Below are 13,037 nucleotides of genomic sequence, written 5' to 3'. Positions count from 1 at the left end.
AACTCAACCCGGGCAAGGCGGAACTGGTGCTGCCTGGGAAGAGCAAGGACTGCTGGGGTCCACACTTCTGGCCTAGTGAACTGTGTCCTGCCCCAACTCCATCCTTGTCTGTAAAAAGCCTAGAAGTAGTAATCAATGCAGACCTCTCGCTGAGAGGACAGGTGGGTGCAGTGATCTCCACCAGTCTATATCAGCTTCGCAAAATCAGGAAAATTGGTCATTTGCTGACCCACTCAGCTCTGATCCAGGTGGTGATAGCAATGGTTCTATCACGCCTTGATTTTGCAAACTCCCTCGATATCGGCTTGCCTCAGTACCTCTTAAAACGGCTGCAAATGGTTCAGAACCAGGCGGCCAGATTAATACACAAACAGCCAAAATGGCACTCTGCCAGGTCCTGGTTGATCAAGCTTCACTGGCTCCCAGTGGAGCAACGTGCGGCATTTAACCGCTTCCGTGCGGCGCGAATTCCCCGCCCATGCTGGCTCCGCCTTGCGCGGGCGGAGTCATGACGGAACGGTTCCGTCATCAGCACAGCTCAACCGACGCTGATGACGGAACCGTTCTGTCATCAGCATGGAAGGGGTTAAGACTGGGTGCCTTGCCTTCAAAGCACTGCAAGGCAACAGTCCAAAATTCATTACGGCCATGATAAAAAAACATGTCTCCCGGCGCAATTTACGCTCATCCTATTTGCATCTTCTATCTGTTCCAACTATAAAACTCAAACGGGTTGGAGGCTGCAGATTTTCTTACCTTGCACCTACTTTCTGGAATTCCCTTCCGGTAACAATGAGAAGCTGCAACAAAGTTCTTGGCTTTCGAAAGGCACTTAAATCTTGGCTGTTTGGGCTAGCCTACTAATCGGGTCTGATGTAACAACTTATGCAGGAGTAGCGCCATGAAACCCTGGGGTGACCGTGCACTTTATAAGTAAGTCATAACATAACATAACATAACATTATATAAGAGTGTTACCCATTTCAGAAATTGGGGGCCAAAGCGAAGATCCACAGGGTCTGCATCATAAAAGGCCAATGAACTGCAATGAATTATTTTTCTGCATCCAATGAAATGAAAAAATTGGAGTCAGGTTGCTTCTGAGCCTCCACTAACCAGTTGGGGAGCCTGCGAAGGTTATACTTAGTTGATCGTCTAGGCATGAAGCCAGACTGGTCTCTGTGTACGAGGAGGATTATAATACTGCCAAGTCTGAAGGCAGTACCGTAGCCAGGATCTTAGTTTTTATATTTAGCAATGAGATGGGGCAGTACGATACACATTTAGAGGCGGTTTCGCCACTTTAGGTATACCACTATTGTGACTTTGCACAAATCCAATGGAGTTTCCCATCATCTAGGGGTTCCTAAATACATATTAAGGAGGTGTGGAGCTAGTTCTGTTGTGTTGTTCTTAAAAACCTTTTCTGGGATACCATTTGGCCCTGGCATTTTATTCAGGTTCAGCTTGTCTATGGGCTGCCTTAGTTTTATTTTTTTCATTAAAAATACAGTACTACTTGATAATGAATTCATAACTACTGATGAACCTAATAAAAAGAAAATGTAAAAAAAAAAAAAAAAAAAAAAAAAAAAAAACACACACAGTACTCCATTTATGTGACTGCAAACAAAAACAGGAGTACATTTATCAATACTGCCCCAATTTATAGTAAATTGTCACTGGAGGTTTCACCCATAAAATATACGAATGTCACCTAGATGCAGCTACGATAGAAATTCCACACATAAGTACAGAAAACTAAGCAGCAGTCTCCAGAAGTATGCTGCCATAAGACTGCGATTAAATCAGCTGGAGGGGCAAGCATGAAGTTCCAGGAGTGCAAAAGGTTAGCTTGGAAGCTCTTTATTTTAGCTGGGCCGACTGGTCTTGTGAGCACTACCGACATCCAGACCAAGACCAAGACCCCATGCAATAAAGCAGCACATGCCTAGCTGTTGGGGGTCATTAAGTTGAGAGAGCCAGGACCCTGCAAAGAGATCTTCTTCATCCGGCCCGTGGAATCTTCTGATCCTGGAATGTGGGAGGACGTGGATAAAGTCTGGGAAGTGTGTGACCTGGGGAGCAAAGGGCAGTTCCTGAGGCTATATCGAACCTAACTAGGGGAGTTGGGGTACAGCTGCTTTGGCCCGTTACTCAGCGCTCCTATTGAACTCCTGGTCGCAATTTGTTTCAGAAAATGAATTGCTTCTTTTTAACCGTACTTTACCAACAATTACAAGGGCCCTTTGTCTTCAAAGCACAGCCAAACTTTTCATCACAGGTTTTTATATGTTTAATTTGTCAGAGTGATGAGTTAACAGCTGCTATTGATGGATGCACAAAAGATTTGCAAAGGTTCAATCAATCAATCAAAACATTTATAGAGCGTGCTACTCACCCGTGAGGGTCTCAAGGCACTGAAGGGAGGGAGGGGGTGGGGGGGGGGGGGGTGCTGCTACTGCTCGAATAGCCAGGCCTTGAGGTGCCTCCTGAAGGTGAGATGGTCCTGAATCAGTCGTAGGTGTGCGGGGAGGGAGTTCCATGTCTTGGCGGCCAGGTAGGAGAAAGATCTTCCTCCGGTTGTGGTTCTGCGGATCCGTGGGATGATGGCGAGGGCGAGGCTGGCAGAGCAGAGCCGGCGGGAGTCTAGAATGTGAGGCGGTTGTTGAGGTATTCGGGGCCCATGTCGTGGAGAGCTTTGTGTGCATGGGCAAGGAGCCTGAATGTGATCCTCTTGTTGACGGGGAGCCAGTGCATGTCTCTAAGGTGGGCGGATATGTGGCTATGGCGAGGGATGTTGAGGATGAGTCGTGCGGAGGCGTTCTGTATGCATTGTAGTAGTTTCTGGAGTATGGCGTTGGTTCCTGCGTATAGGGCGTTTCTGTAGTCCAGTTGGCTAGTGACGAGGGCCTGGGTGACCGTCTTTCTGGTTTCGGTGGGGATCCACCGGAATATCTTTCGGAGTATGCGCAGGGTGTTGAAGCATGATGACGAGACGACGTGGACTTGCTTTGTCATCGCGAGGGTGGAGTCCAGGATGAATCCCAGGTTGCGTGCGTGGTCTGAGGGGGTTGGTGCGGAGCCCAGTGCTGGGGGCCACCAGGAGTCGTCCCAGGCGGAGGGGGATTGTCCACGGATGAGGACCTCCGTCTTGTCTGAGTTCAGCTTCAAGGGGCTGAGCTTCATCCATTCTCAGACGTCTTTCATTCATTCCTGTAGGTTGGTTTTGGCGGTGGCTGGGTCTTTGGTGTGGGAGAGTATCAACTGGGTGTCGTCGGCGTAGGAGTTGATGTTGTGTTTGTGTGCGATAGCGGCGAGGGGGCTCATGTAGATATTGAAGAGCGTGGGAGAGTATCAACTGGGTGTCGTCGGCGTAGGAGTTGATGTTGTGTTTGTGTGCGATAGCGGCGAGGGGGCTCATGTAGATATTGAAGAGCGTTGGGCTGAGCGAGGATCCTTGGGAACGCCGCAGATGATTTTGGTGGCTTCTGAGCGGAAGGGAGGGAGGCGGACTCTCTGGGTTCTGTCGGAGAGGAACGAGGTGATCCAGTCCAGGGCCTTTCCTTGGATCCCAGTGTTGAAGAGGCGTGTTATTAGGGTGTGATGGCATACGGTGTCAAAGGCTGCCGAGAGGTCCAGGAGGATGAGGGCGGTTGTTTCTCCGTTGTCCATCAGGGTCCGGATGTCGTCGGTGGCTGCGATGAGGGCGGTCTCGGTGCTGTGGTTGGCTCGAAAACCGGACTGGGAAGGGTCGAGCGAGTTGTCTGTCTAGAGAAAAGCCGTCAGCTGTTTATTGATGTCTTCTTGATGACCTTGGCCGGAAAGGGAAGAAGAGAGATGGAGCGGAAGTTCTTGAGGTCTTTGGGGTCTGCTGTGGGTTTCTTCAGAAGGGAGTTGATTTCTGCGTGCTTCCAGCTCTCGGGGAAGGTGGCTGACGCGAACGAGATGTTTACGACGTTCCGGAGATGGGGTGCGATGGTGTTGGCTTCGTTGAAGATATGATGGGGGCATGGGTCCAAGGGGGAGCCGGAGTGGATGGCATTCATGACGTTGGTGGTTTCTTCAGTGCTAATGGGGGTCCAGGCACTGAGGGTGGTGGTGGGGGTCGTTGGTTCGGTGACTGGAGGCGGAGTCTGGAGTCCAAAGCTGTTGTGTATATCTACGATCTTTCGGTGGAGGAACGTGGCGAGGGAGTTGCAGAGTTCTTGCGATGGTGGGATGTGGTTGTTGCTGGCGCTGGGGTTGGAGAGTTCTTTGACGATGTTGAAGAGTTCCTTGCTGTTGTGGGTGTTGTCTAGTCGCTCTTTGAATGATGTCCTTTTGGTGGTGCGGATCAGCTGGTGGTGTTAGCGGGTGGCAGTCTTGAGGGCTGTCATGTTTTCTGTAGTTTGGTCGTGGCGCCAGGTCTTTTCGAGGGTTCGGCAGTACTTCTTTGATGGCGTCTGTGAACCATGGAGTTTTCCTGTAGCCGGTCATGCCTGGGGGGTTCTTCAGAGGTGCAAGGTCGTCGGCGCAGTTGGTGATCCACTGAGCGAGGTTGTGGGCTGCGACATTGGTTTCAGCAGTGTTTGTTGGTGGGTTCTGGCTCAGCGATGAGAGGAGCTGGTCTGTGGTGATTTTGCTCCAGTGTCTGCGGGGGATTTGTTGTGTGCGGTGGTGGGATGTATTCTTTTTGAAGGTGAAGTGGATTAATCTGGGTCGGTCCAGTGTAGTCCGGAGGAGTGGCTGAAGGAGACGTGGTTGCTGGCGGAGAAGATGGGGTCGAGCGTGTGGCCAGCGATGGGGGTTGGGGTGTTTGACTGTTACAGTCTCTTAATATTGTATTGCACATGCAAATACTGCCCTTTCTTTCTACAGTTTTACACCCTCACATGGGATGCTATCCTACAGCCTTCAAACACTATAATCCTAAAACCCTGCACGAAAATTGGCCTTGCTTAAAACGTTTGATTGCTCCTCTCCGACTTTCAAATTACCATCTCCTTGCCTTCCACCTCTGTATTCCTCTTCTGAGTGTATCCTACTCTAAATTTCATGCCTATATGCCTTAATCTTTCTTCTCATTACTGTACTTTTACAAAATGCGCACCCCTCAATTCACAGATCGCAACCTATCTTAGAAAACCATTTCCTAGCTTATCAACACTGCTGTAATATCCTCTCGGGTAACTGTTCATGCAACCAGTCATCTGCATGAACTCATAAAGTCCGCACTAAAGTCCTCATCTAACTCGATTGATTTAACTTACAAAAAGCAACTGGGGTATAGTCGTGGAATGGTTTCCAATAACCAGCAACAATTAGTACCTTAAAATCTAACTTTGGGTTCGGGAGTAGCGTCCTATTCTCCACAAAACAATGTCCGTTGTGAACTGCATTGCTCCTTGTTCTCTTAAAGGTACCTAAAAAGAAAAGGCTGCTCTTTCAATACCTTCTTTCAATTCTCTCGCGCCTAGCTAGCGTTCACAGACCTCTCCGAAACTTACCATTGTAGTAGCTCTCCTTGCACAGCTTCCAAACACACGAGCTGTCTGCACACCAGGACACGCCAGCGCCGCCTTCCCAGCTCTGCTTGTAAACACAGCCCACGGCATGACTCCAAGTACAACGTGTAGAAGACGCTGTCATCAACATAAACGACAGACTACACCAACCAGGAAGCGAGTGTTTCGTGGACCACAAAGCAAAGCCCTTTTGGAGGCACCACAAGCCGGGGAATATTTGAAGTGAAACTTCGATAGTACTTAAGCAGATATATTCCATGTCAACTTTACTAAGCTCGACTTCTTGAAATCAAATGTATTAGTCCAATATTTATCAAAGAAATGTGTAGCTGTTATAATACATATGTGATTAGAGCGGAATGTTGTAAAATAAAAATGTAAAACTACGTTTTTTACAATAGTTCTATTTAAAAAAAATTCTCACACTGAATTCTTTTATATAGATTTTAATTCCTTGCCACGATCGCTGCCAGTGAAAATATACCTATTTAAATATGGCTGTCACAGTTTGGGAAAGTTGGGAAGCGTTGCTTTCACGTGTGAAGGATCAACACTAAATAAGCATTTGCGGTGCAATAGATCTCGCATTTATGAGAGTTTTAGCTATTAGCATTGTAAATGACAATGCTTTTTATTTATGTGTTATTTTTAAAACAGATAAATAATAGGCATTATAATTCACAATGCCAATAGTTTAAACTCTCGCAAATGTCAGCCCTTTTGCATTACAAATGCGTGCTTTAATTTTTTTTTAAGGCGTTAGGAGAGAGCAAAAGCAGGCAGGACAAAGCTATTTGATTAAATAGTGCTGGGAGGCTGTAATTAAAGCCTACCCAGCAACAACACACGTAACGGGGTGTCAACATGGGAGGTTACTAAATGAGACAAGGCGGCACTACTCAGCCTTTTGAACAATGAACAGCCAAAGTTTACAGTGGACCATGACACAAGCCAATGAAAAATGTGGGCGGAGAGTGGGCAGAACTTCAAGGCCCTACCTCAATACAGCATGTCTCGCAGAGCCCCGCATACGCTGCCCAGGCTCGACCTTAAAAGGAGTGTGACAGGCGCAGAGAGCTAATGATGAACTACTAGTGTTATTTAAGCAGAGTCTTTAGACACTGCATTTCCAATTTCACCACAATGAGGCTCTAAGGTACCAGTATGGTTGTTTTGTAGTATTAACTAGGGGAAATGCGAAAGAGTTCCACATAAATCCAGAGTGTTTTCATGCATGCTCCATGCATACCAATAGACCAGGGGAGATTTTCAATTTTTGAGGTCCTAACTGGCATTAACTGTCTATCTCCTGAAACTGATCCTGTTTCAATATTAACCAATGGGGATAATCCACTCTCCCAATTTATTTTTCAAAATCCTCCACTTACCTGTTCTAAAATGTCGGTATGAACGATGCTCTACCGGTTTGAACGTTACAAATTATTAAATCAATAGTCAGCAGAGGTCAAAGTAGGCTGGAATTTCTGGGAACTGATCTTCCACGCCTCAGTAAGAAATTCATTTTCATTAAAAATAAATGTTGAACATAGGTTTGATTTTAGTTAGCATAACCAGGAAGCACAAGGCCACATTATCGACAAAAAATCATATTTAAATGTTTTGCACAAGTATTGTTTTTCATTTCCTTTTCAGAACATTATCAAAGTTCAGCTACAGCCATGGTTTACTGTGAGTGCACCTGCAATTTCATTTTGTTCTAGTTTCCTTGACTGAAGGGCTGTGTTTTGAAATATTACAAGGTTATGTCCTGAAATCTGTGCTGCTATGTTGTCATTTTAGATGTGCAGAACAATCCATTGGATCAAGTTTCATTTCTTGTGTATTTCTACTGTGCAACAAAATCATGAGAGATAATAGCCAATGAAAATCATGTACAAGTAGGCTTAATTTGGGGTGGATTGGAAGCTAATATATATTTTGGTTTACTACGCAAGTAACATTGTAGTGCTACCTTGCCATGCAATGTCATGCCATGAAACTGTGTGCTTTCATTGTCAACACATTCTTTATTTGTACAAACATGTTCTTATTCTTTTGTAAAACATTACTGAACTTCTGTTGGCCTGAATTATTGGCCACCAACAAGGGCAGAGCTTCATTGGGGCTTGTTGAAAGCTTTCAAGGCCTTGCAGCATATATATCTATATATGTATCATGCTATGTCTATCTATCTATCTGTGTGTGTGTGTGTATATGTGTTTGTATATATAAACAGCGACGACGATCTCGGTCACCCAAATAAGGAGAGCACTCACGGGAATTCCAAAAGAAAAATTTAATGTGCAGACCCTCCTCCGCACCAACAGACACGTTTTGGTGTTGCTGCATCCCTCGATGTTGGTGAGTGTATTCTAGAACCACCATTTTAAAGTGCATAGTGTGACATAAAAACAAAGTTCATTAACAGCGAAGATGGCCTAACAGAAATTATTGTGACCAAAATTGGTTTAAACAGCAGCGGCCATCTTACAGCGTTTCTCCGGCATTAGACATTCGGTTTGTGAAAGTCTATTAACAATGTATATACATATTAAACCTGAAGCAGGTCGTATGATTTACAAAAGGAAAGATAACACTTCAGAGCAAATCTCTAAATATACAGTGTCACCTTTTGGAATCTTATTTACAAATTTCTTTGAAAATTCATATTTCTCAATACCATGTACAAACAAGGGGATTCCGGAGTTGGTAGCACACCGCTGACCTCTTCCGCCGTATCGCCCCACTGCATCATGGTCTGTGCAGTTCAAGTATTTTCAAGAACGGTTCAAAGTTCAAATTTCCAAAGTATTCCACCTCAATCGGTGCAAGTAAGTACTTGTATTGTGATCATCTCTAGACACGAGCCTAGCTCGTGTTTCGGGATTGATTCCCTCATCAGTAGAGATAGTTTCGGGGTTGCAGAACAGGTCGCCAAACACCCGTCACGGAACTCGTTGCCCCTCTGGCACGCAGGTGCATCTCCAACCAGCTCGTCAGCTAAATGGCTACCGGGAGCCATGAAAAGGGGATTCCGGAGTTGGGAGCACATCGCTGACCTCTTCCGCCGTATCGCCCCATTGCATCATGGTCTGTGCAGTTCAAGTATTTTCAAGAACGGTTCAAAGTTCAAATTTCCAAAGTATTTCACCTCAATCGGTGCAAGTAAGTACTTGTATTGTGATCATCTCTAGACACGAGCCTAGCTTGTGTTTCGGGATTGATTCCCTCATCAGTAGAGATAGTTTCGGGGTTGCAGAACAGGTCGCCAAACACCCGTCACGGGCCTCGTTGCCCCTCTGGCACGCAGGTGCATCTCCAACCAGCTCGTCAGCTAAATGGCTACCGGGAGCCATGAAAAGGGGATTCCGAAGTTGGGAGCACACCGCTGACCTCTTCCGCCGTATCGCCCCACTGTATCGCTAGGCATTATTATAGTAAACAACCAGGGATGTGAATAATAGCTAGTGAGACTGACATCTTTCCTCACAGAGATGCCTGTTGATAGGCAGTATTAGCGTCGGAGTCTAAACAATTGTGATAATGATATCTTCAGTACAATATTATATTACAATCTCATGTACTTTTTGTGGCATGGCATGTAATATTTCCTTCATTCATTAAATGCAGTACCAGCCATAATGCATTTGTATAATCATGAATACATCTGCGAACCAATTCAAGCTAACTTCGATGAACAATCTAGAGCAGGATGGATGAAATGCGGTGGTTTACTATGCAGGTTGTTTACTATGCAGGTTGGACGTACCATCAGAGGGATGTCGGGTGCGTGTGTGCTGGGGATGTCTGTGCTGATGGATCATTCTCATCCGTGTGGGATGGATATGTAATGAAAACATTATTTTCTAGGCAGAATTGCACCATTTCTAACAACATAATGTTATGTTGTCGCATTATAAGGGGACGTTTATCCAAGAACCATTTGACTGCCTGTATACCCGGTTGATGATTAATGCAGGTATACAGGCTTGGGATATCCAATGTTATTAGTAGCATGTCCTCCTCCCACATGATCCCCTCTATCTGTCTCAGGAAATCCTACGTGTCTTTGATATACAAGCTGAGACTTTTTACCCATGGTGCTAGGAAGGAACATTTTTCTAGGAGACTGTTGATTGATGCCCCTATGGGTCTCCCAGGGGGTTTCATCTCGTTCTTATGTACCTTAGGAAGGTGGTAGAAGGACAGGAGAACTGGATATTCGCATAACAGGAAATTATATTCGTCAATGTCTAACATTCCCTCCTCTCTCCAAATTGCTAGACACTGATGAAACATAGAAATGCATTGCACATAATCAGCTCTGTTAACAGGTAAATAGCACTCTGTGTCTTTTAATTGATTCATAGCTTCATCAAAATAGTGCTCCCTGGAAAACACAACAATATTTCCCCCTTGTCAGAGGGCTTGAGTCATCCTTTTTCAAAGATTGTATGGCTTGCCACTGTACTAGGGGGATATTAAACTGTGTAGTGTCCGTTATTTTAATGTACTCTAGATGTTTAAGGTCTGCTATGACAGCATCATTAAAAACATCAATGGCATCAATGGTGTTCTTGAGACAGTTCTCGATTTGTTTTTAAATCCAATTTTACTGCTAGACTGGATTATTAGTGCTGTCTCTAGACAGATGTCATAGTCCATATTAGTGGAGGATTCCAGAGAGTGTAGAGTTGCCAGGGTTCCCAAATCATTTCCAGTAAGCGATTCTGTATCCGTTGGACCAATGTTCTCCCTAGTGCTGGTTGTGGTGGGATGTAGTATGTGCACGTTCTGTAATTTCAATTTGCAAATGTACTTGAATAAATCGATCCTTGCTTCGACATAGTCGAACTCTGCCATTGGGCAGAATGTCAGTCCCAATTGTAGTACTTTGATGTCATCCTTGTTCAGTACCCTTTTCGATAAATCGATGATGGTTTTGGCATCTACCACCTGCCCCGTTTCCCCTTGCTGCATGTGACTATGGGAGATGGTATTTCTTCTCCTTCCTTTCGTGTCTCGTCTTGTTTACATTTCCTTTTTGGTCCGTCAGATGCGTTCTGGGTGTTGCTCTTTGGCGGTTTTCTCGGATGAGTCGGTACTCCTGGAAAAAAGTTGGTTCTGCACTCCTTTCTCTATCTTCGACGCCAGTGGGCTGCTCCTTTTCAGATGTTTCTACCTCAGATTCCGAGGTGTCTCTGGTTGCAGGTGCACCTGCTTTGAACTGGCTTAATTTTTTCCTAGGAAGATCATATTTGCAGGCAAATGTTAAAACCCGGCCTGAAGCGTAGTACTCCTCATCATGTTGAAACTTTCATTATTTACATTGTCGTATCCCGCTTTGATAGTCTTTCAGCCTTTTCATCATCCCGATCTTCATTTCCTCGCTTTGTTTGATGTATTTATCCTTTTGGATCATTTCCTCCAAGTTTTTTATTTCTTCCAGGAGTTTAGTCCTGTCACTCCACGCATACTTTATCAGGATTCTCACCATACCTTTCTCAGATTCTGCCAATCCTTATAAATATACATAAATATATCTCCAATATATATGTCCAATAGCGCCGTTATTTAGAACAACTGTACTAATAAACACACATTCCTAGCATTAAAGTGCAAAGGTCAAATTCAAGTGTATTACCACGCTACAGCAAAAGTGACATGAGAAAACACCTTTTATTTCCACATGCATAGCATGTAACAGATACTTTACACTCAAGCAACTCTCTTAACAGTAACCATATCTTCTAAGTGTGATTTTACATTAGTATACAAACATAATCACTTGCATCCTTGTTTCAGTAAGTTTTGGCTAAACACATTTGTTAAAACAAATGCACATGAAGAAATGGCATGATATTATCCATATCTGCAGATGCGCAGGGTAAAATATTCTATTTATTAAGCTTGTTGAGGAAATAGAAGGGGTATCATGACCTACTCAAGACTTTGCGACTCGCAAGCCTTTCCCACACTCAACAATGGTAATATGGGAACTGGACATAACACATTTAATCAATTGCAGAAGGATATAAGTCGGAGTTGATCTACCATGATCTGAAAAAGCATTACATGACCAGACAAAAAGAAAAATCATTATTATGGTATTTATGCAGGGGAGGGAGGAGTGTGCAGATATGCAAATACATATCCCTCTTCACTTGCATAGCCACATAACACACAATAATTTGTTTTCAACCATGTGCTATTTCCTGATTGTTTTCTAAATTCGGTGAAATTAACAGGATGCAGAACTCAACACAGTATTTCTCAGCACTTGTTTTGGTGATCTCTGGGCACATGGCTGTTGACTAACTAGAGTGCTTGATGCTGACTCTGTGTTAAGTTACTAATTTAGAAAATGTTTTTATAATAATAATAGCCTAACAGGAGGGCAAAATAATAGCATTTCGCTACAAATTAATGTAAAACTAGTAGAGCCGCACAGGCCAGTAGTACAAACTCTGACAATGCTTTTAAAAAAAGCCCTGTATTGCATCAAGTTAACAAGCAGGTGGAAGTTTGGTAGTGGGCGGGGGGGGGGGGGGCGGGGGGGAGGGTTGACAGACGCACACACAGACAGTCTGACACATACATTAGTACCGACAAATATAAGCACAAGGGCAGACAGAATGACCAACCCAACCCACAGGAACGCACATACAGGCACACACAGGAGGACAGACCAACACAGATCCAGAGACAAAAAACACACATAGATTTCCAAACAGATACATATACTCTGACACATTGACAGAAGGACAGACACGCACACACTATTGCAGTCATGAAATAAATAAGCACTGTATGTCATTAGATCTATTTGTGTGTCCTGTGGACCACAGATACAGATCTAAATGAGACACATAGTGGGTTAATGCGCTGACTATAGAGATGTGTGTGTAATATACTGGTCACAGGGTTCAGTTGTAGTGAGATTGATTAATCCACGTACTTTAGAGATCCTTGTGTAACTTGTATGTCATCGCAGGTTACAATTCCAGTAACACAGCACTATCCCAGCAATCTACCAAAAGTGTTGAAAGCTTTGTGACCAGTGATTATAAAAGTCACGCTTCTTAAGTTTAGATGCTAATAATTATTGGTTTATGAATAAATCAATACAAAAAACTTCTTAAGTCATTAATTCATCACATTTTAAAATCTTTATTCGGCTGCAAACAGCCATAAAAGCAAACATAGCAACAAAGACGCCTGCATAGTCATGGATCAAGGTTTCATATGTAAAGAAACTTGCTCGGATTCTGCCCTCTCGAAATAACATTTAACTTATTAATCAACCTGTTTTGTATTATTAATAAATGCATTACACAATATTTCTAGCATCTAGGGGAAGCTTGCATATGAGCTTTTACTAACAGTAACCCGAATGCATTAAAATGGCCGTCGAAAACGTGGGAACTTTTCTGCGCATGCGTCTGCCACATCCATGTGATGGGACGTTTTTTCGCTTTGATGGGAAATCTTTACAGCTGCGCATTAGTGCCAAGATGGCTGCTTCATGTC

General features: G+C 44.2%; 1 protein-coding gene across 2 annotated transcripts in view; it reads right to left on the bottom strand.

Annotated features, from left to right (window-relative positions):
• Positions 1-5,610, bottom strand: part of PCBD2 (pterin-4 alpha-carbinolamine dehydratase 2) — a 579,571-nt gene extending 573,961 nt beyond the window's left edge. The window contains exon 1 of one of the 2 annotated variants that reach the window (XM_086931502.1): positions 5,490-5,610. In XM_086931502.1, coding sequence (XP_086787628.1) covers positions 5,490-5,597 — 108 coding nt within the window. In that variant the 5' untranslated portion in view covers positions 5,598-5,610. The remainder of the gene's footprint in view (positions 1-5,489) is intronic. The other variant, XM_086931503.1, reaches the window with a different exon arrangement.
• Positions 5,611-13,037: the final 7,427 nt, after the last annotated feature.

This window comes from Lissotriton vulgaris, chromosome 7, assembly GCF_964263255.1.
Source record: "Lissotriton vulgaris chromosome 7, aLisVul1.2, whole genome shotgun sequence".
Lineage (NCBI taxonomy): Eukaryota > Metazoa > Chordata > Amphibia > Caudata > Salamandridae > Lissotriton > Lissotriton vulgaris.
The sequence above is the reverse complement of the archived record's forward strand: the minus strand, read 5'-3'. Positions and strand labels throughout refer to the sequence as shown.